General features: G+C 37.5%; 1 protein-coding gene across 4 annotated transcripts in view; it reads left to right on the top strand.

The window, feature by feature from the left end:
• The window catches only part of LOC123589606 (S-adenosyl-L-methionine-dependent tRNA 4-demethylwyosine synthase TYW1), a 215,797-nt gene that overhangs the window by 69,120 nt on the left and 124,998 nt on the right, over positions 1-21,679 (top strand). For all 4 annotated transcript variants that reach the window (XM_045461945.1, XM_045461946.1, XM_045461944.1 and 1 more), the window contains exon 10: positions 7,774-7,892. In XM_045461945.1, coding sequence (XP_045317901.1) covers positions 7,774-7,892 — 119 coding nt within the window. The remainder of the gene's footprint in view (positions 1-7,773; positions 7,893-21,679) is intronic.

Below are 21,679 nucleotides of genomic sequence, written 5' to 3'. Positions count from 1 at the left end.
TGAGTGGGATCCCAAGCAAAGTTACACGGCAAAGGTTTGGAAAATTAAGCTTTGACACTGGAACCACAGCACACAAAAGACCTGTATGCTCAAGTGACTGCCTCCTGAAATAAAGTAATTAAATAGGATCTAGAGTCCCCTGACATAGTAGACAGAATGTCTAGAATGCAATAAAAATCACCTGTCATACCAAGAACCAAGAAAATCACAACTTGAACGAGAAAAGATAATGAACTGATACCAACACCAGATGAATCAGATGATGGAATAATCTGACAAGGATTTTAAAGCAGCTGTCATACAGATGCTTCAGCAGTCAGTTACAAATTCTCTGGAAACAAATGAAAAATAAAAAATCCCAGCAAAGAAATGGAAATTATAAAAAGAACCAAGGGGGAATTTTAAAATTGAAAAACACGGTAACAAATAAAAAACCAAATGGGCTCAGTAGTAGAGTGGAGATGACAGAGGATAGATAGCATCAGTGGCCTCACCAGATCAACAGAATGATCTGTAAACAGGTCAATAGAATTTACCCCCTCTGAACAACAAAGAGCACAAACCCCAAGTGGGATAAAACGAAAGAAATCCACACCAAGACCTCTTAGAATTAATGGATCTGAAAAGTAAAAAAGAAAAAATCGTGACAGATGCTAGAGATAAATGATGTAGTAATGTTAATTTGGCACCAGATTTCTCATCTGAATTCATGGAGGCCAGAGGGAGGCGGTACGGTTTTCAAATGTAAGAAAAGAGCTGGCGACCATTATTTCTGTATCTGGCCACGTTGTCCTTCCAGAATGAAGATTAAGTACAGACATGCATGCAAGAGAACAAAGAATTTGTTGTTGGCTGATCTGCTCTTAAAAACTGACTAAACGAAGTTCTTCTAACCTACTGAAATGATAGAAGAAAGATTATTAGAGCAGCAGGAAGTCAGAAAGAATGATGGGAAGATCAGAAATATGGGTCCACGCAGCAGATGATAATTTTTCTCATGATTCTTATAAATCGTATTTGATGATTGAAACAAAAATTAAGATACCATGTAATACTCAGGGCAAAAACATTTAATTTAAAAGAGGGAAAGTTAGGGGTGCCTGGGTGGCTCAGTCAGTTAAGCATCTGACTTCAGCTCAAGTCATGATTCTCAGTTCATGTCAGCTCTGCTGACAGCTCAGAGCCCGGAGCCTGCTTCGGATTCTGTGTCTCTCTCTCTCTCTGACCCTCCCCTGCTCGCACTCTGTCTCTCTCTCTCAAAAGGAAATAAACATTAAGAAAATTAAAAAAAAAAAAAGAGGGAAAGTTAAAGGGACTTGAATGGAAGTGCTGTTTCCATACTTCACTTGAGGTATAAAATGTTAATACCAGCAGACTATAATAAGTCATGTATATATGTAAATATACTACACATACAGTATATACATGTCATGTATATGTATGTAACACTCAGAATAACCACTGCAAACACTATACAAAGAGCTACAAACAACTACAAATATTTACAAAAGGATACACCAAAAAACAAGATAAATTAAGATGTAATCCCAAAACACGTTTAAGTAACCTGCAGGAAATCAAGAAAGAGTAACAGGTATGAGAATGAGAGGAAACAAGCAGGAAGCATAATAAAATAGCAGACTTAAGGGCTAGTGTATCAGTAATTGCTTCAAATACAATTCTAAGTGTACCAATCAAGTGATAGCTATTGGCAAAATAGTCCTGTAAAAAAAAACAGGACTCCAAGATATGATGTCTGTGAGAAGCTCCCTTCAAATTTAGTGACATGGGTGGGTTGAGTAAAATGATAGAAAGCCATATACCATGCTGACAGTAATCCAAAAAGCAGGTTTGCCTGTGTAAATATCAGATTAAGTTGACCTCAGAGCAAAGACACTTTCTCTAGAGACAGAGAATGACATTTCATAATGATTAAATGATAATCCATACTAAGTGAGTATATACCAAACATTGGAGGCTCAAAACTGACCTAGTTGAATGGAGAAATTTATAAAAATAAAACTTCACAGTTCTTGTTGGGGGCTCTGAAACCCCCTCTCAACCTCTGCTGGAACTACTTGACTAAAAATCACAAGGTTCTAGAAAATCTGAGCAACATAGTTGATTAATAGGATCTAATTGACAGATAAAGAATATACCATGCAGCAACAGCAGAATACGTATTTTTTCAAGTGCCTTTGGAACATTGACCAGGACAGACCATGTTCTAGGCCATTGAACAATCTCAACGAGTTTACAAGAATTGAAATCATATAGTTGTTCCCTGACCATAATGGACAAGCTAGAAGTTAATAGAATCGAAAGGTAAATCTCTAACTATATAGAAATTAAACTAACTCCCTTCCTTCCTTCCTTCCTTCCTTCCTTCCTTCCTTCCTTCCTTCTCTTTTCTTTTTCTTTCTTTCTTTCTTTCTTTCTTTCTTTCTTTCTTTCTTTCTTTCTTTCTTTCTTTCTTTCTAATAATAATATTGGTTTCAGGAGTAGAATTTAGTGATTCATCATTTACATATAATACCCACTGCTCATCCCATCAAGTGCCCTCCTTAATAGCAATGACCCATTTAACCCATTCCCTCTACCCACCTCCTCTCCAGCAATTCTCAGTTCTCTGTATTTAAGAGTCCCTTATGGTTTGTCTCCCTCTCTGTTTTTATCTTATTTTTCCTCCCTTCCACTGTGTTCATCTGTTTTGTTTCTTAAATTCGACATATGAGTGAAATCATACAATATTTGTCTTTCTCTGACTTATTTTGCTTAGGATAATACACTCTAGTTCCATCCATGTTGTTCTAAATGGCAAGATTTCTGTAATATTACATTGTGTATATACACCACATCTTCTTTATCCATTCATCAGTTGGTGGACATTTGGGCTCTTTCCATAATTTGGTTGTTGATAATGCTGCTATAAACATTGGGATGCATGTGCCCCTTCGAATCAGCTTTTTTGTATCCTTTGGGTAAATACCTAGTAATGCAATTGCTGGGTTGTAGGTAGTTCTATTATTTTTTAAAATTAATTTATTTTTTTAATTTACATCCAAGTTAGCCTATATAGTGCAACAATGATTCCAAGAGTAGATTCCTTAATGCTGCTTACCCATTTAGCCCATCCCCCCCGACAACCCCTCCAGCAACCCTCTGTTTGATCTCTATATTTAAGAGTCTCATATGTTTTATCTGCCACCCTGTTTTTATATTATTTTTGCTTCCTTTCCCTTATGTTCATCTATTTAGTATCTTAGATTCCTCATATGAGTGAAGTCATATGATATTTATCTTTCTCTGACTAGTTTTTTAATACCCTCTAGTTCTATCCAAGTAGTTGCAAATGGCAAAATTTCATTCTTTTTGATTTCCGAGTAATACTCCATTGTATATCTATACCACATCTTCTTTACCATTCACCCGTTGATGGATGTTTGGGCTCTTTCCATACTTTGGCTATTGTCGATAGCGCTGCTATAAACATTGGGGTGCATGTGCCCCTTCGAAACAGCACACCTGTATCCCTTCAATAGATACCCAGTAGTGCAATTGCTGGGTCGTAGTTCTATTTTTAATTTTTTAAGGAACCTCCATACTGTTTTCTAGAGTGCCTGCACCAGCTTGCATTCCCACCAGCAATGCAAAAGAGATCCTCTTTCTCCACATCCTTGCCAACATCTGTTGTTGCCTGAGTTGTTAATGTTTGCCATGCTGACAGGTGTGAGGTTGCATCTCACTGTGGTTTTGGTTTGTATTTCCCTGATGATGAGCGATGTGGAGTGTTTTTTCATGTGTCAGTTGGCCATCTGGATGTCTTCTTTGGAGAAGTGTCTATTCATGTGTTTTGCCCATTTCTTCACTGGATTATTTGATTTTTGGGTGTTGAGTTTTAGAAGTTCTATAGATTTTGGATACTAAACCTTTATCTGATATGTCATTTGCAAATATCTTCTCCCATTCCGTTGGTTGCCTTTTAGTTTTGCTGATTGTTTCCTTTGGTGTGCAGAAGGTTTTTATTTCGATGACGTCCCAAATAGTTCATTTTTGCTTTTGTTTCCCTTGCCTCCAGAGACGTGTTGAGTAAGAAGTTGCTGTGGCTGAGGTCAAAGTGGTTTTTGCCTGCTTTCTCCTCGAGGATTTTGATGGCTTCCCATCTTATTTTGAGTTTATTTTTGTGTATGGTGTAAGAAAGTGATCCAGGTTCATTTTCCTGCACTTTGCTGTCCAGTTTTCCCAGCACTATTTGCTGAGGAGACTGTCTTTATCCCATTAGATATTCTTTCCCGCTTTGTCAAAGATTAGTTGGCCATGTGTTTGTGGGTCCATTTCTGGGTTCTCTATTCTGTTCCATTGATCTGAGTGTCTGCTTTTGTGCCAGTTCCATACTCTCTTGATTACAGCTTTGTAATACAGCTTGAAGTCTGGGATTGTGATGCGTCCAGCTTTGGTTTTCTTTTTCAGGATTGCTTTTGGTATTTGGAGTCTTTTCTGGTTCCATACAAATTTGAGGATTGTTTGTTCTAGCTCTGTGAAGAATGCTGGTGTTATTTTGATAGAGATTGCCTATTGATATTTTGGGGAACCTTCATACTGTTTTCCAGAGTGGCTGTGCCAGTCTGCATTCCCACCAACAGTGTAAAAGTGTTCCCCTTTCTCTGCATCCTCTCCAACCTCTGTTGTTTTTTGAGTTTAATTAACACATTTCTAAATAAACCCTGGGTCAAAGAAGAAGTCTCAAAAGAAAAGGAAAAAAAACCAAAACATACAGCTGAATGGTAATAAAAACAAAACAAACTGTACGTGGGTTGTAGCTCAAGCAGTGCTCATAGGGAAATTTACAGCAGTAAATGCTTACATTAGAAATGAGGCAAGATATCAAATCAGAAATCAATGAAAATCTAAGTGTAAATGTAAATAAAAATCTAAATGTAAATCTAAAGAAATGTTGTTTCATTAGAGGACTCAGTACAGCAAAATGTCAGTTTTCCCCAAATTGATCTATAGGTTTAATGTAATTCCTATTAAAATCCCAGTAAGGTTTTTGTAGAAATAGAAGAGCCTAAACAGTGTTGAGGAAGAAGAAGAAAATGGGAGGAATCCTACATCCTGATATTATAGCTTACCGTATCAGACCCACAGATCGACAGAACAGGTTAGAGATCCCAGAAAGAAACCCACAAACATGCCTAAACGACTTTTTACAAAGGTGCAAAAGCAATTCCTTGGAGGAAGGATAACCTTTTCAACAAATGTTGGGATAATTAGACATCCACAGGCAGAAAACCACCACCAAAATGCACACACCCGAAGTACCTGCACACATACACGCGTTGCTTTTAAACTTCACATCTTACATAAAAATTAACTGAACGTGGGTCATGAACTACAGTAAATAAAGTAAAACTATACAACTTTTAGAAAAAAAAACAGTTTTAAAATTCTAAGTTTATTTATTTTCAGAGAGACAGCGTGAGTGGTGGAGGGCAGAGAGAGAGAGGGAGAGAGAGAGAATCAATGCAGGGCTTGAACTCAGTTGGGAGATCATGACCTGAGCCCAAACCCCGAGTTGGATGCTCAACTAACTGAGCCACCCAGGTGCCCCAGAAAAAAAGCGTTTTTAAAAGAGAAACGTGTCATCCCTCTTCTCACATGACTCTCTCTCTCTTATCCTTTTATCCTTTCATCAGTACCTCAGTGCTGTTTGGACATCACACCTCTGGGAAGTTGTCACTTGTCCGGTGAGGCTGGCTGGGTCAGTCATCCGTCTCTCAGGCTCTCGTAATACCTTACTGGACATTTGTCTTTTCTCTGCTTGCCCTGCCCGGCATCTGGGTCTTTTCATGTTTGGGGAATTCCCTTTTGAATTAGCTTTGTTTAGGGCAGGGGCCCATTGCCTGCTTCAGAAGTTAAGGAGGAGAGATACTGTTTGCTGGTACCATGTGCTGGCAGCGTGGGTATAACAGTATCATCAAGGCTGGTCATTCTCTTTGCCCAAGACTTTGAGTGTGGAGTGAGAGACAGAAGGGCTGGGACATGGAGGGTTCATTCTTGGGCTCGTGGCAGAGGCATCTCCATTTCAGGGGTGGTCGTGGTCATGGTAGCCACAGAGCGGTGGCATCTACAGTAGATGGCTTCTGAGGGATTGAGGGGTGGTCCTGTGGCCAGCCGTCCTTCGTTCCCGCCTTTCTAAAGATTCTGTGATCTGTGGGGTCCTTTTAACAAATCCCTTTTCTTTAGCCAGAGTCCGTTTCTGTTGCTTGCAAAAGAATCTTGATTGATTCAATCACCCTAGCATAATAGTATTGCACGTTTTGCCTGTTTACTTGCCATTTCCTCCTCAAACTAGATCATGGTTGGGGCTCTGTCTTGTTCATTATTGTACATTCAACACACGGCATGCTTCAGGTATATTAACCTTTCAGTAAATAATGAAATGTGCAGGTCTTCAACCTTGTTTTCCCATTGGCCTGATATTTAGTGGTAATTACGCTGTGATTTTGGCATTTAGTGGGCTTTTATTTTTAGTTTTCAGTGCTGTTTGCAAGATCTGAATGTTTTGTTTGCCTTCTGGATATTTTATTGTCAACTTGGAAGAGAATTCGTAGTTATCTTGAACAATATTTTTCCTTCGCTCCTTAGTTTTCCTAATCCAAGTACCAAATGTGATGGACTGGAGTACGCTTTTCTATCAGGAAAAAATAAAATAAAAGACTTTGTGATTAACCAACATAATAATCAAGCTGGTAGATTTTTTTTTATAACTTTCTTTCATTGTAGATAGCATTATAACGTTAGAGCACACTGATGTATAGAGTATACACACACATACACACATGCACACGCACACATATGGGCTCCTTGTGTCTCCTCATTTTTCCTGTTGTTAATTCCATCATATTTCAGTCACAGTTGAGATGAGGCAACATCTCCATTATCTTGGATGACTTCATTTTGCCTGGATGACTTTGTTTTGCCTCTCTAATGGAGAATACCTTTGATTGTACCTCCTTAGCACTCTTCCCCTTTCCTCCAATAATATGAGCCAGCTCACCATGATCTTTTTTGCGTAGCCTCCTCACAGGTTTCACTTTTACCGAAATCAGGCCTATCTTGCAGAGTTTCTAGATGGATTTTTCTGATGACATCTGAAAGAGCTTGATAATATCTTGTGATTCCAACTCTAAGTTTATCTTACAGTATTTCTTCAAATTATTTATTCTTACTAGACTCACCGCAGTTTTACCACTCACATATTAAATCGTGTCCTTTTTGGGGGGAAAATCTGTCTCTTAACACACATGCCACTTGTCCCCTCAGCAGTTTCAGTATGTTCAAGTTCCACCATTCAGTTGACATAGAATATGCTCTAGGACGCATTCCCTTACTCACTCTCCCTTTCTCAAAGCAGAGATACTTTCTTAGGAGTGCTACTCCCCTCTAGGAGCCTGTCTTATCTATCCCTTGGTATTACATATTATTGTACTAATACTATCTGAAGCGGTTGAATGGATTTGAAAATGAAAGCATCAGTGCCATCTTCTCTATAGGGCTTTCAGAGTTAATGGATCATAGGTTTATTTCATTGGGTTTTAGAAAATTTAAAGCACCGTCAAAACACTATAATGTTAATTTTCTGCATCATGCGGATACCGTAGGGGCATTTATGGTTATGAAATGCACCTTTTTTTCTTAAAAATGATGCCTTGGTGTTTTCTTTGCCTTGAGGGTTTTATTCAAATTATCATTTGTTTTTTACTTTTGCAGTCGATGCTCCGAGGGAGAGGAGGTTGCTACAAACATACATTTTATGGTATCGAAAGCCATCGTTGCATGGAAACTACCCCAAGCTTGGCATGTGCAAATAAATGTGTCTTCTGTTGGCGGTAAGTAAAAATGAATGGCTGTGGTGACCGAATCCGTAACCATCTGTAATAATCAGTTTCTGTTCAGCCTTTCATTCAAATTTACCTAAAGCTCTGCTGGCTTTAGAAGTAATCCCCATTTCCTTTTCTAATATTATATATTTACGCATTTGTTTTTCCTCAACCAATTTTGTCAGGGATTTGCCAAGTTTTTGTCTTTTTGAAGACGTAGATTTTAGCTTTGTGAATCCTTTGCATCATAGCTTTGTTATCTTGTTCAATAGTCTATTTTTTTTTTTTTTTTTGTTTTACTCCCCTGTTCTTTTTCTAACTTAGACTGTTAGCTCATTAATATTCAGTCTTCTATAAATCCTTAATCAGGAATATTCATCTAAGTACTTCTTCAGCTATGTTCCATAGATTTTGATTAGTTAATTATTTTTCAGTTATTTTTTAAATTTGAATATAGTTGACACACACGGTAGATTCAGGTGTGCGACACAGTGATTCAGCAAGTTTATACCTTATGCTGTGTTTACAAGCATAACTCTCGTCCGTCACCATACAGCATTGTTACAATGCACTTGAATGTTATTTCCTTGTCTGCACCTTTTATATTTGTGACGTATTCATTCCCTAAGTGGAAGCCGGTATCTATCACTCTCCTTCCCCCATTTTGCCCATCCCTTATTCCTCTCCTCTCTGACAACCTGAATCAGTTTGTTCTCTGTATTTATAGCTCTGATTCTTTTTGTTTGTATCTTTGTTTATTCATTTGTTTTGTTTTTAGATGCTACACATAAATGAAATCATATATAGCTTTTGTCTGTCTCTGTCTGCCTTATTTCACGTGGCATAATACCCTGGAGGTCCGTCCAAGTTGTAGCACATGGCAGCACCTCATTCTTTTTGGTGGTTGAGTAATATTCCACTGTACATATACACCACATCTTCTTTATCCAAGTGTCTGTTGATGGACACTTGGGCTGCTTCCATATTGTGGCTGTTGTAAATAATGCTGCAATAAACTGGGGTGAATGTATCTTCTCATTTCCTTTGGGTAAATACTCAGTAGTGGAATTATTGAATCATATGGTAATTTTATTGATAATTTTTTAAAGAATGTCCACACTGTTTTCCCCAGTGGCTGTAGCAATTTACGTTCCCAACAACTGTGCACCAGAGTTCCTTTTTCTCCACACCCTCACAAATGCTTGCTATTTCCTGTCTTTTTTACTCTAGCTATTCTGACAGGTAGGAGGTGATATCTCATTGTGATGTTGATTTGCATTTCCTTGATGCTTGGTGATGTTGAGCATTTTTTTATGTGTCTGTTGGCCATCTGGATGTCTTCTTTTAAAAACTGCCCATTCAGGCCCTGTGCCCATTTTAAATCAGATTATTTGCTTTTTGGTGGTGAGTTGTACACGTTCTTTATATGTTTTGGATACTAACCCCTTATCAGAAGATGTTTACAAACATCTTCTCCCATTTAGTAGTTGCCTTTTAGTTTTGTTGATTGTTTCCTTTGCTGTGCAGAAGGTTTTTTTTTTTCTTTTCTTTTCTTTTTTTTGCTGTAGTCCCAGTAGTTTAATTTTGCTTTTGTTAACCTCACTTGAGGAGACATATCTAGAAAAATGTTGCTATGGCTGATGTCAAAGAAATTACTGCCTATGCTGTCTTCTAGGAATTTTTTATGGTTTCAGGTCTCACATTTAGGTTTTTTTTTTTTTTAAATTTTTTTTTTTTTTTTCAACGTTTATTTATTTTTGGGACAGAGAGAGACAGAGCATGAACGGGGGAGGGGCAGAGAGAGAGGGAAACACAGAATCGGAAACAGGCTCCAGGTTCTGAGCCATCAGCCCAGATCCTGACGCGGGGCTCGAACTCACGGGCCGCGAGATCGTGACCTGGCTGAAGTCGGACGCTTAACCGACTGCGCCACCCAGGCGCCCCTAGGTTTTTAATTCATTTTGAGTTTCTTTTTGTTTATGGTGTTAGAAAGTGATCCAGGGGCGCCTGGGTGGCTCAGTCGGTTAAGTGGCCGACTTCGGCTTAGGTCATGATCTCACGGTCTGTGAGTTCAAGCCCCGCGTCGGGCTCTGTGCTGCCAGCTCAGAGCCTGGAGCCTGTTTCAGATTCTGTGTCTCCCTCTCTCTGACCCTCCCCTGTTCATGCTCTGTCTCTCCCTGTCTCAAAAATAAATAAAATGTTAAAAAAATTAAAAAAAAAAAAATAGAAAGTGATCCAGAGTCATTCTTTTGCATGTGGCTGTCCAGTTTTCCCAGCACCATTTATTGAGGACACTGTCCTTTTCTCATTGTATGTTCTTTCCTCCTTTGTCATAGATTAACTGACCATTGAAGCCTGGGTTTGTTTCTGGACTCTCTATCATGTTCCATTGAGCTATGTGTCTATTTTCGTGTCTGTACTGTTTTGATTACTGCAGCTTTGTAGTACATCTTGAAATCTGGAATTGTGATACCTCTAGCTTTTTTCTTTTCTCTCAAGATTATTTTGGGTATGTGGGTCTTTTGTGGTTCCATATAAATTCCATATAAATTTTATAATTATTTGTTCTAGTTCTGTGAAAAATGCTGTTGGTATTATATTGAATCTGTAGATAGCTTTGGATAGTATGGACATTGACAATATTAGTGCTTCTAACCCATGAGCATGGATGCCTTTCCATTTGTTTGTGTCATCTTCAATTTCTTTCATAAGTGTTTTATGGTTTTCGGAGTACAGGTCTTTCACCTCCTTGGTTAAGTTTATTCCTGCGTATTTTATTTTTTTTTGGTACCATTGTAAATGGGATTGTTTTCTTAATTTCTCTTTCTGCTACTGTGTTACTAGTGTGTAGAAACAGCCAATTTCTGGGTATTAATTTTGTATCCTTTGACTTGATTACTTAATTTTATTATTCAATTGTAAATATTTTCTAATTTATATTATGGCTTCCAAAGACATATTTAGAAAAATTACACATAAATTAGATTTGGGAGATAATATTTTTGTTTTTAAATTTCAACCAAATTGGAGGCACCTGTGTGGCTCATTTTGTTAAACATCTGACTCTTGATTTTGGCTTAGGTCATGATCTCAAGGTTTGTGAGTTCAAGCCCTGCATTGGGCTCTGTGCTGACAGCATGGAGCCTGCTTGGGATTCTCTTTGCCTCACTGCCCCTCTCCTTACTGACATGTGTGCATGCACACACATGCTCTTTCTCTCTCAAAATAAATAAACTTAAAAAGAAACTCAACCAAATTATAGCATGTGATTTTTAATACAAGTTATTTAAAATTTACTGAGAAGTACTATATGTCTAGTAGAAATGGTTAGTGTTTATAAATTTATCATGTACTAGTGAAAACAGGGTACTTTTTTCTTAAGTTTATTCATTTATTTTGAGAGAGAGTGAGTGAGTGTGAGTGGGGGAGGGGCAGAGAGAGAATCCCAAGCAGTTGTAGAGCCTGACAGGGGCGCTGAAACTCATGAATGGTGAGATCATGACCTGAGGTGGAATCAAGAGTTGGATGCTCAACTGACTGAGCCACCCAGGCACCCCAAAAGAGGGTATTTTTAATTGTTGGGTAATAAAACAGCAATGAAATTTATTTTATATAACTGATTATTTGTCTTATCATTATTTAGTCATCCTCTTTATCCATAATAATGCCTTTTTGCTTTAAAGTCTATGCTTTGTGATATTAATATAACGATACTAAATTTCTTTTGATTACTAATTCTTGCCCAGTCTTTCTTTTTTTTTCCTTCATGTAACTTCAATCATTGTGCATGCTTATATTTTAGGTGGGCTACTTATAAACAAGTGTTTGGCTGGATAAATTTTTAAAAATCCACTTTATTGAAGCTTTGTTTATGTACAGTGAAATGCATTTGTTTAAAATTTTTTAAAAAATGTTTTATTTATTTTTGAGAGAGAGAGAGAGAGAGAGAGTGCAAATTGGGGAGGGACAGAGAGAGAGAGAGGGAGAGACAGAATCTGAAGCAGGCTCCAGGCTCTGAGCCATCAGCACAGAGCCCAATGTGGGACTGGGACCCATGAACTGTGAGATCAAGACCTGAGCCGAAGTTGGTCACTTAACCGACTAAACCACCCAGGCTCCCTGAAATGCATTTGTTTAAAAGACATAGTTCAGTGAGTTTTGGTATATGTGTACATCTGTGTGACTGTGACCACGATCAAGATGAAGGGCATTTTCTGGGCGCCTGGGTGGCTCAGTTAGTTAAGTGTCGGACTTTTGGCTTTGGCCCAGGTCATGATCTCATGATTCGTGAGTTCAAGCCCCATGTTGGGCTCTGTGCTGGCAGCGTGAAGCCTGCTTGGGATTCTCTGTCCCCCTGTCTCTCTGCCCCTCTCCCATTTGCAGGTACACATGCTCTCTGTCTCTCAAAAATAAATAGATAAACATCTAAAAGTACATATTAAAAAAAAGATGAAGGACATTTACATTAGTCCTGGAGGTTCCCTTGTGCTCTGCCTCCCAGTTAATTTCTCTCGTCTTATCCTAGCACCAGGCAAATTGATTTTCTTTCTGACAATATGTGTTAGGTTGCTTTTTTCTATTGAGTTGCTTAAAAATGGAATCATTTGGTATGCATTTTTGTGTCTGGTTTCTTTCTTTTTTTTTTTTTTTTACACATTCATTTACTTTATTTTTTTAATATGAAATTTATTGTCAAATTGGTTTCTATACAACACCCAGTGCTCATCCTAACAGATGCCCTCCTCAATGCCCATCACCCACCCTCCCCACCCTCCAACCCCACACCAACCCTCAGTTTATTCTCAGTTTTTAAGAGTCTCTTATGGTTTGGCTGTCTCCCTCTCTAACTTTTTCTTTTTCCCTTCCCCTCCCCCATGGTCTTCTGTTAAGTTTCTCAGGATATCCACATAAGAGTGAAAACATATGGTATCTCTCTTTCTCTGTATGACTTATTTCAGTTAGCCTAACACTCTCCAGTTCCATCCACGTTGCTACAAAAGGCCATATTTCATTCTTTCTCATTGCCACGTAGTATTCCATTGTGTATATAAACCACAATTTCTTTATCCATTCATCAGTTGATGGACATTTAGGCTCTTTCCATCATTGGCTATTGTTGAGAGTGCTGCTATAAACATTGGGGTACAAGTGCCCCTATGCCTCAGCACTCCTGTATCCCTTGGGTAAATTCCTAGCAGTGCCATTGCTGAATCATAGGGTAGATCTATTTTTAATTTTTGAGGAACCTCCACACTGTTTTCCAGAGTGGCTGCACCCGTTTGCATTCCCACCAGGAATGCAGGAGAGTTCCCGTTTCTCCACATCCTCGCCAGCATCTATAGTCTCCTGATTTGTTCATTTTAGCCACTCTGACTGGCATGAGGTTATATCCCAGTGTGGTTTTGATTCACATCTCCCTGATGAGGAGTGACATTGAGCATCTTTTCATGTGCCTGTTGGCCATCCGGATGTCTTCTTTAGAGAAGTGTCTATTCATGTCTTCTGCCCATATCTTCACTGGATTATTTGTTTTCTGGGTGTGGAGTTTGGTGAGTTCTTTATAGATTTTGGATACTAGCCCTTTGTCCGATATGTCATTTGCAAATATCTTTTCCCATTCCGTCGGTTGCCTTTTAGCTTTGTTGATTGTTCCTTTTCGGTGCAGAAGCTTTTTATCTTGATGAGGTCCCGATAGTTCATTTTTGCTTTTAATTCCCTTGCCTTTGGAGATGTGTCTAATAAGAAATTGCTGCGGCTGAGGTCAGAGAGGTTTTTCCCTGCTTTCTCCTCCAGTGTTTTGATGGTTTCCTGTCTTGCATTCAATTCCTTTATCCATTTTGAGTTTATTTTTGTGAATGGTGTAAGAAAGTGGTCTAGTTTCATTCTTCTGCATGTTGCTGTCTAGTTCTCCCAGCACCATTTGTTAAAGAGACTGTCTTTTTTCCATTGGTTATTCTTTCAAAGATTAGTTGGCCATACTTTTGTGGGTCCAATTCTGGGGTCTCTATTCTATTCCATTGGTCTTTGTGTCTGTTTTTGTGCCAATGCCATGCTGTCTTGATGATTACAGCTTTGTAGTAGAGGCTAAAGTCTGGGATTGTGATGCCTCCTGCTTTGGTCTTCTTCTTCACTATTACTTTGGCTAATTTGGAGTCTTTTGTGGTTCCATACAAATTTAGGATTGCTTGTTCTAGCTTCGAGAAGAATGCTGGTGCAATTTTGATTGGGATTGCATTGAATGTGTAGATTGCATTGGGTAGTATTGACATTTTAACAGTATTTTGTGTCTGGCTTCTTTTGTCCCACGTTTTTGGGATTCATTCATGTTGTTATATACATCAGTAATTTTTTTCCTTTTATTGCTGAAGCACACAGTCTATTGTATGGTTATATCACAGTTTGTTTCTCCATTCATCTGTAGTTGAATATTTGATTTGTTTCCAGATTTTGACTGGATTATAAAGCTGCTGTGAACATTAGTGTATAAGTCTTTTATAGACCAATATTTTCTTTATAATATTTATTTATTTTTTGAGAGAGAGAGCGAGTGTGCACACATGTGCGATCAGAGGAGGGGCAGAGAGAGACGGAAACACAGAAGCAGACTCTAGGCCCTGAGCTGTCAGCACAAGATTATGACCTGAGCTGAAGTCGAATGCTTAACCCAGTGAGCCACCCAGGTGCCCCTATAGACCAATATTTTCACTTGTATATGGAATTGATGGATTTTTTTTTTAAGTTTTTAATGTTTATTTATTTTTAAGAGAGAGAGACAGCACGAGCAGGGGAGGGGCAGAGAGAGAGGGAGACACAGAATCCAAAGTAGGTTCCAGGCTCTGAGCTGTCAGCACAGAGCCCGACATGGAGCTCGAACCCACGAGCCATGAGACTGTGACCTGAGCCGAAATCCGATGCCTAACTGAACCACTCAGGCGCCCCTGGAATTGCTGGATTTTTAGAAGTCTGTTTGGAGTTTAGTTGGTCTTATTGTGATTGTTGATATTGATAAATATTGATAAATTAATAAATTAACGAATATTTAATTCTCTTGTTTTGTGATTTGTGTTTACCTTGCTTTTCTACATTTTATTGTCTTTTTCTTTTTAAGACTACTTTAATGCTAAGGTATCATGTTAGGTGTTTTGTTATAGGAAGCTCTTTTATTTATCTTGCTGGAAATTCAAGGTGTTGAATTGAAATGTCTTTAAGCCAACTACAGTCCCTCATATGTAGAATTCAATCTTTTTTTTTTTTTTTAACGTTTTTATTTATTTTTGAGACAGAGAGAGACAGAGCATGAAGGGGGGAGGGGCAGAGAGAGAAGGAGACACAGAATCAGAAGCAGGCTCCAGGCTCTGAGCCATCAGCCCAGAGCCTGACGCGGGGCTCGAACTCACGGACCGCGAGATCGTGACCTGGCTGAAGTCGGACGCTTAACCGACTGCGCCACCCAGGCGCCCCTAGAATTCAATCTTTTAAAGTTGGAAATTTTAAGTGAGAGAAAATGTCTAAATTGCAGAAATCTTTTGTGCTTGCTACTAATCCATTTTTCCCTTTCACTAACACCTGTTTGCTTTTCACCACCTCAATTCTCTGCTGGCTGATGTCTCCATTGCAGTTTGTTTTGTTATGATAGCTAGTGACTTCTTTACTATCAAATCGAATAGAGGTGACTTAATTCTCCTCTGAATTGAACTCCAGGAAAACATGCTAGAAAACAAGGACCTCTACTTCTATTGGATTCAGATACACCTGTCTTTTCTAGTGTTTTCTCCCAGCCCTTTGACAGTTACTTTTTAATTTCCCCTTTTAGCTCTTTGGCTTATTGTTGACCTGATGAATTCTTTCTGATTCTACCCTTGGCTTTCTTTTGTTGCTCTATGTTATAATGGGAGGGGTAGTAAACCATCTCTGTGGCTTCATTAAATACCTGGAGTTTGACACCTTTCTATTCTTTATCTCTAGCCCGTCTCCTTTCTGAGTTTTCATCCTTGGTTTGCAGTTGCCTGGTGGATATATTGTCTCAGATGATCCACAAGTACTTTAAGTCCCGTTTGTCCACAGTGGAATCTATTATACTGTTAACCTCTTCATACTATTTTGGTAATGGCACCATTAGTTATCCAGTGGCTTAGGCTGAAAAGTTCTTCTTCCTCTAACTCACCATATCCATTTGTATACTTAATTCTAGAGTCTCAATATTTCATTCTTTAGCAACCAGAATGATTTAATACTTTCCAGTCTATGCCATTTCTTGATTTATCTATCATATTGGTACAAGACCTATAATTCTTCTCTTGAGAAAAGGTTTTATATCATTGGTCATAAAAGTAATCCATGTTTATTGTAGAAACTTTTGAAAAATACCAAAAAGTATAAAGAGAAACAACTATCTATAATTCCAGAATCCAGACAAATCATAGTTAACACTTTCCAGTATTTGCTTTCATTCTTTTTTTCCTGGGTCTTCTCACTTTTTAAAAAATGTGGTTGAAATCATTCTCTAATTTGTTTTACATCCTTTTTTAGTCTTTAAAATATGACTCTTGTTCTATCATTAAAATCTTATAGGCATAAACTTTTTGTTTTAAAATAATTCTAGGGGTACTTGGGTGGCTTTAGCTAGTTAAGCATCCAACTTCGGCTCAGATTCATGAGTTTGAGCCCCACATCAGACTCTGTGCTCATAGCTCAGAGCCTAGAGCCTGCTTTGGATTCTGTGTCTCCCTTTCTCTCTACCCCTAACCCACTCATGCTCTGTCTCTCTCTCCCTCAAAAATGAATAAACATTACAATTTTTTAAAAAATAATTCTCGGTGTGATGTGCCTGGGTGGCTCAGTTGGTTAAGCATCCAAATTCAGTTCAGGTCATGATCTTGTGGTTCGTGGGTTCAAGCCCTGAGTCGGGCTCTGTGCTACGCTCAGAGCCTGGAATCTGCTTCTGACTCTGTGCTCTGTCTCTCTCTGCCCCTTTCCACTCATGCTCTCTGAAAAATAAACATTAAAAAAATTAATTACAGATTTGCAGAAGAGTTACAAAGATCGTAGGGTTTCTGTATATCTTTCACCTGATGTTCCCTAATGTTAAGAAAGACCTTACTTAACTCTGGAACAATGATCAAAACCAAGAAATTAATATTGATGCAATACTATTAATGAAACTGGAAACTATTTGAGTTTCTTCAGCTTTCCCACTAATGGTCTTTCAGGATTCAGTTTGGGATCCCACGTCACATTGAGTTGTTATGTCTCTTTAGTTTTCTCTAGTCTGCCATAGTTCTTTCCTTGTTCTTCATGATTTCGACACCTTTGAAGAGTTTTGGTCAGATATTTTGTCTAATGTTTTCTCATGGTTAAAGTGAAATTATGGATTTGGGGAAGACTACCATAGAGGGAATGTGACCTTTCCAGCAGGTCTTATTAAGGGCTATATGATATCAATATGTCCTAATACTGGTGTTGTTAACCTTTATCATTTAATTAAGGTAGCATTTGCCAGGCTTTCAAGCGTAATGTTCCACCTTAAAATTGATTTCTTCTTTGTAAGTAATAAATATTTTGATAAGATACTTTGAGCCTATGCAAATATGCTGTTTCTCTTTAAGCATTTGCCCACTAAATATTTCATTCGTTTGTGGATTTTTGCCTGCATCAAGTTGTTGCTTTGGTGTTCTAATGTTTATTTTTTCTTTCTTTCTTTCTTTTTTTTTTTTTTTAAACATATAATGGAATTCTTCTGTGAGGAAGCATCATTTCTCCCCCATTTTAAAATTTATATTATATTAGTTTGGACTCAAGGATACTTATTCCTTTGGTTATAATCCAATACTATTATTATTTACTACTCATATTTTTCTAGCTTTGGCCATTAAGAGTTCTGTTGGGTTGACTTCTGTGGCTTTTCTTTCATTTAAAACACTGTGTTATATGACTCCAGAAGAAGTTTCAGGCTCAATTTGTGTTTTCCCTGACCAGCCTTGGAATCAACCACTTCTCTAAGGAGCCTTAGTTTCCCTTATTGAAGAATGATATTTAAAGTCTAAAATTTGGATGCATGCTATGTTCACTGTTATTGAGGTGTTAGTGCTTCCAGGCCTTCTCAGCAGATAGAAGTAGAAAATACATGTATGCGTGTATATCTGTCTGTGTATATTAAAATACGGAACCATGAATTTGTACTGATACCTTCAACTCCTATCAGCATCACAGAGCTCATTCTGGCATACCCTTATTTTGTAACTTTTTTCTTGGGCAGTAAGAACCTGGCCTGGCTGTTTTCAACTACAACATATTAATGTCAATTATAGTTATATGCATGTGAAGGACTTTTAGAATTGCAAACTGACACTTTGGGAGAAATAAATTTATTTTAGGATGGCTTTTTCTGGCTTTGTTATCAGGATGATGCTAATCTCATAGAATGAGTTAGGAAGTGTTCCCTCCTCTTTTATTTTTTGGAAAAGTTTGGGAAGAATTGGTGTTGATCCTTTGAATCCTTAGAGGAATTCACCAGTAAAACCTGTTTTGGGGCTTTTCTTTGCAGGGAGGTTTTACTTACTGATTCACTTACTTTACTTGTCATAAGTTGGTTTAAATTTTCCATTTCTACATGAGTCAGTTTTGGGAACTTGTATATTTCTAAGAATTTGTTCATTTTGTCTAGTTTATCTAATTTGTTGGCATATAGTTGTTTATAGTCTTTTCATACTCCTTTTTGTTTCTGTAAGGTTGGTAGTGAGGTGTTAATTTTCATTTCCGAATTTACTAATTTGAGTCTTTTTTTTTCAATCTAGGTAAAGATTTGTCAGTGTTGTTGATCTTTGCAAGAACCAGTTTTTGGGCTCACTGATTTTTCTCTAATGTTTTTGTTTCTATTCTGATCTTTATGATATCCTTCCTTTTGCTGCCTTGAACTTCATTTGCTTTTCTTTTTTCTAGTATTGTATGGTATATAGTTAGGTAATTGATTTTTTTTTTTTTTTTTTTTTACGTAGGTGTTTATAGCTATACGTTTCCCTCTGAGCACTGTTTTAGCTACATTCCATTCATCTCTTAAGTATTTTGTAATATCCCTATGTTTTCTTCTTTGATCCATTGGTTGTTTAAAAGTGTTATGTTTAATTTCCACACATTAATATTTCAGTTTTCTTTCTGTTCTTCATTTCTGATTTTATGCCATTGTGGTTGAAGCAAATATTTCGTATGATTTCAGTCTTTTAAAGTTCATTGACACTATTTTTTTGGTTTAACATATGGTACAACTTAGAAAATGTGCTATGTACACTTGAAAAAAATGTGTATTCTGATGTTTTTGGGTATATTGTTTTGTGTATGTCATAGGTATTTTTGGTTTATCATATTGTTCAAATGTACTATTTCTTTATTGATCTTCTGCCTAGTTCTGTCCGTTATTTAAAATGTGGATTTGAATTTTATAATTATTAATTTAGAGCTGTATTTTCTCCGTAGCTTATAAATTTCTGCTTCATATATTTTGGTGTTCTTTTATTAAGTATGTATTTTGTTATAATTGTTAACATGTTCTTGATGGATTAACCCGTTTATCAATATATAATGTTCTTCTTTGTCTTTTGTAGCAGTTTTTGACTTAAAGTCTACTTTGTGTTATATTAGTATAGCTGCCTCAGCTCTCTTTTGGTTACTATTTGTATTAAATGTTTTTTCCTCCTTTCACTTCTATTCGTGTCTTTGGATCTAAAGTGAATCTCTTGTAGGCAGCATATTGTTAGATTTTTTTTTAAGTTTATTTATTTATTGTGAGAGAGTTGGTGGGGGAGGGCAGAAAGAGAGAGAGAGAGAGAGAGAGAGAGAGAGAGAGAGAGAATCCCAATCAGGCTCTACACTATCAATGCAGAGCCCTAAGCAGGGCTATAACTCACGAATTGATAGATCATGACCTGAGCTGAAACCAAGAGTCAGACGCTTAACTGACTGAGCCACCCAGGCGCCCCTAGATTTTTTTTTTTAAATCATTTTGCCAATCTCTGGCTTTTTTTTTTTTTTTTTAATGTTTATTTATTTTTAAGAGAGACAGAGTGTGAGCGGCAGAGGGGCAGAGAGAGAGAGAGAGGGGGAGACACAGAATCCAGAGCAGGCTCCAGGCTCTGAGCTGTTGGCATAGAGCATGATGCGGGGCTCAAACTCATGAACTGCGAGATCATGATCTGAGCTGAAGTCAGATGCTTACCCAGCTGAGCCACCCAGGTGCCCCAATCTCTGGCTTTTAATTAGAGAATTTGATCCATTCACTTTTGCTCTTTGTTTTTATAAGTTTTTAATCTTTTTGGCTGCACACTTTATTACTGCCTTCTTTTGTGTTTGATTTTTTGTTGTGTACAATTTGACATAACACAATTTGTTGTGTACAATGTTTCCCTTTCTGTACATTTTTTAGTTATTTTCTTGGTTATTCCCTTCGGGATTAAAACTAACCTCTTAAACTTATAACACTTTACATTTAATTTTCTTTATTTGTGGTAGTTCTATAAAGTTGGCACGAATCCTGCATTAGCAAATACTAAACTGTGACTTTTAGGAGAAATAAAGGATTAGGTTCTTGCACTCCTCTTGGCACAACATATTTGCCATCTTATCAGCACATAACTTTGTTTTATGTGTGTTTCTGTTTAAAGATGCCTTATTTTATATATACTGTTGATTCATTAACATTGAACTTACGGCCAACAGCACTGTAATTCACGCCTCAATGAAGCTTACCTAACACACGTATTTTCCCTGCAAGGCACATCACACCTAAGAACACTACATGGCACTTTAGCAGTGTGCTTGGAGACTATTTTAAATAGTAGCATCACTAACAAACAGCACAAAGTGCAGAAAATGGGGCATTAAGTTGACTACCAAAAGAACACTGTTTGCAGCATAAGAGCTTAAACAAGAAGGCAAAGAGAACATTGCCTTGTTTGACCTCAGTTGGGAGTGTGTGTACTATGCGACTCAAATTTTTTGCTGCTCTCTGAGTGGCCACGAATGACCACAAATATGCCTCAAATATCGATTTTGGGGTTACAGATAAAGTTTAGCAAGTAGGTGATTTTGCAAATATGGAATCAGCAAATAGTGAGGATTGACTTTATTTTGAACTATGACCACCCTTGGTTCAACTGTATTCAAAAACCTTGTTCATACAGAGCTTCATTCCCGTTCTTTTATATTGTTGTCACAAATTACAACTTTATGCATTGTGTGCTCATTAACATACATTTGTGATTATTGTTATATACATTTGTCTTTTAAATTGTATAGGAAAAAAAGAGGAATTAGAATCCAAAAGTGCGGTAATACAGACTTCTGTATTTGCCTATGTAATAACCTTTATGTTGTTCTGTATTTCTTTGTTTGGTGCATGTCTGTCTAGTGTCCTGTCATTTCTGCTTCAGGGACTGCCTTTAGCATTTCTTGTAGTACAGGTCTTAATATTTCCTTTGGTTTTGAAGAATAGCTTTGCCAGATAGAGAATTCCTGGCTAACATTTTTTTTTCCTTTTAGCATTTTAAATATGTCATCCCACTGCGTCCTGACCTTGATTGTTTCTGCTGAGAAATTGACTGTTAATCTTACTGAGAATCCCTTATGTGTGATGAATGTCTTCTCTTGCTTCCTTCAAGATTCTTGAATCCTTTGTTTTTCAGCAGTTTGATGAACTGCTGTGTCTTGGTGTGGATTTTTTGAATGTATTCTGCTTGAGTTCATTGAGCTTGTTGGATGTGTAAATTCATGTCTTTAATTTGGGAAGTTGTTACATTATTTTTTCA

The sequence above is a fragment of the Leopardus geoffroyi genome, chromosome E3 (genome assembly GCF_018350155.1).
Source record: "Leopardus geoffroyi isolate Oge1 chromosome E3, O.geoffroyi_Oge1_pat1.0, whole genome shotgun sequence".
NCBI lineage: Eukaryota > Metazoa > Chordata > Mammalia > Carnivora > Felidae > Leopardus > Leopardus geoffroyi.
This window is presented reverse-complemented; position numbering and strand designations above follow the sequence as displayed.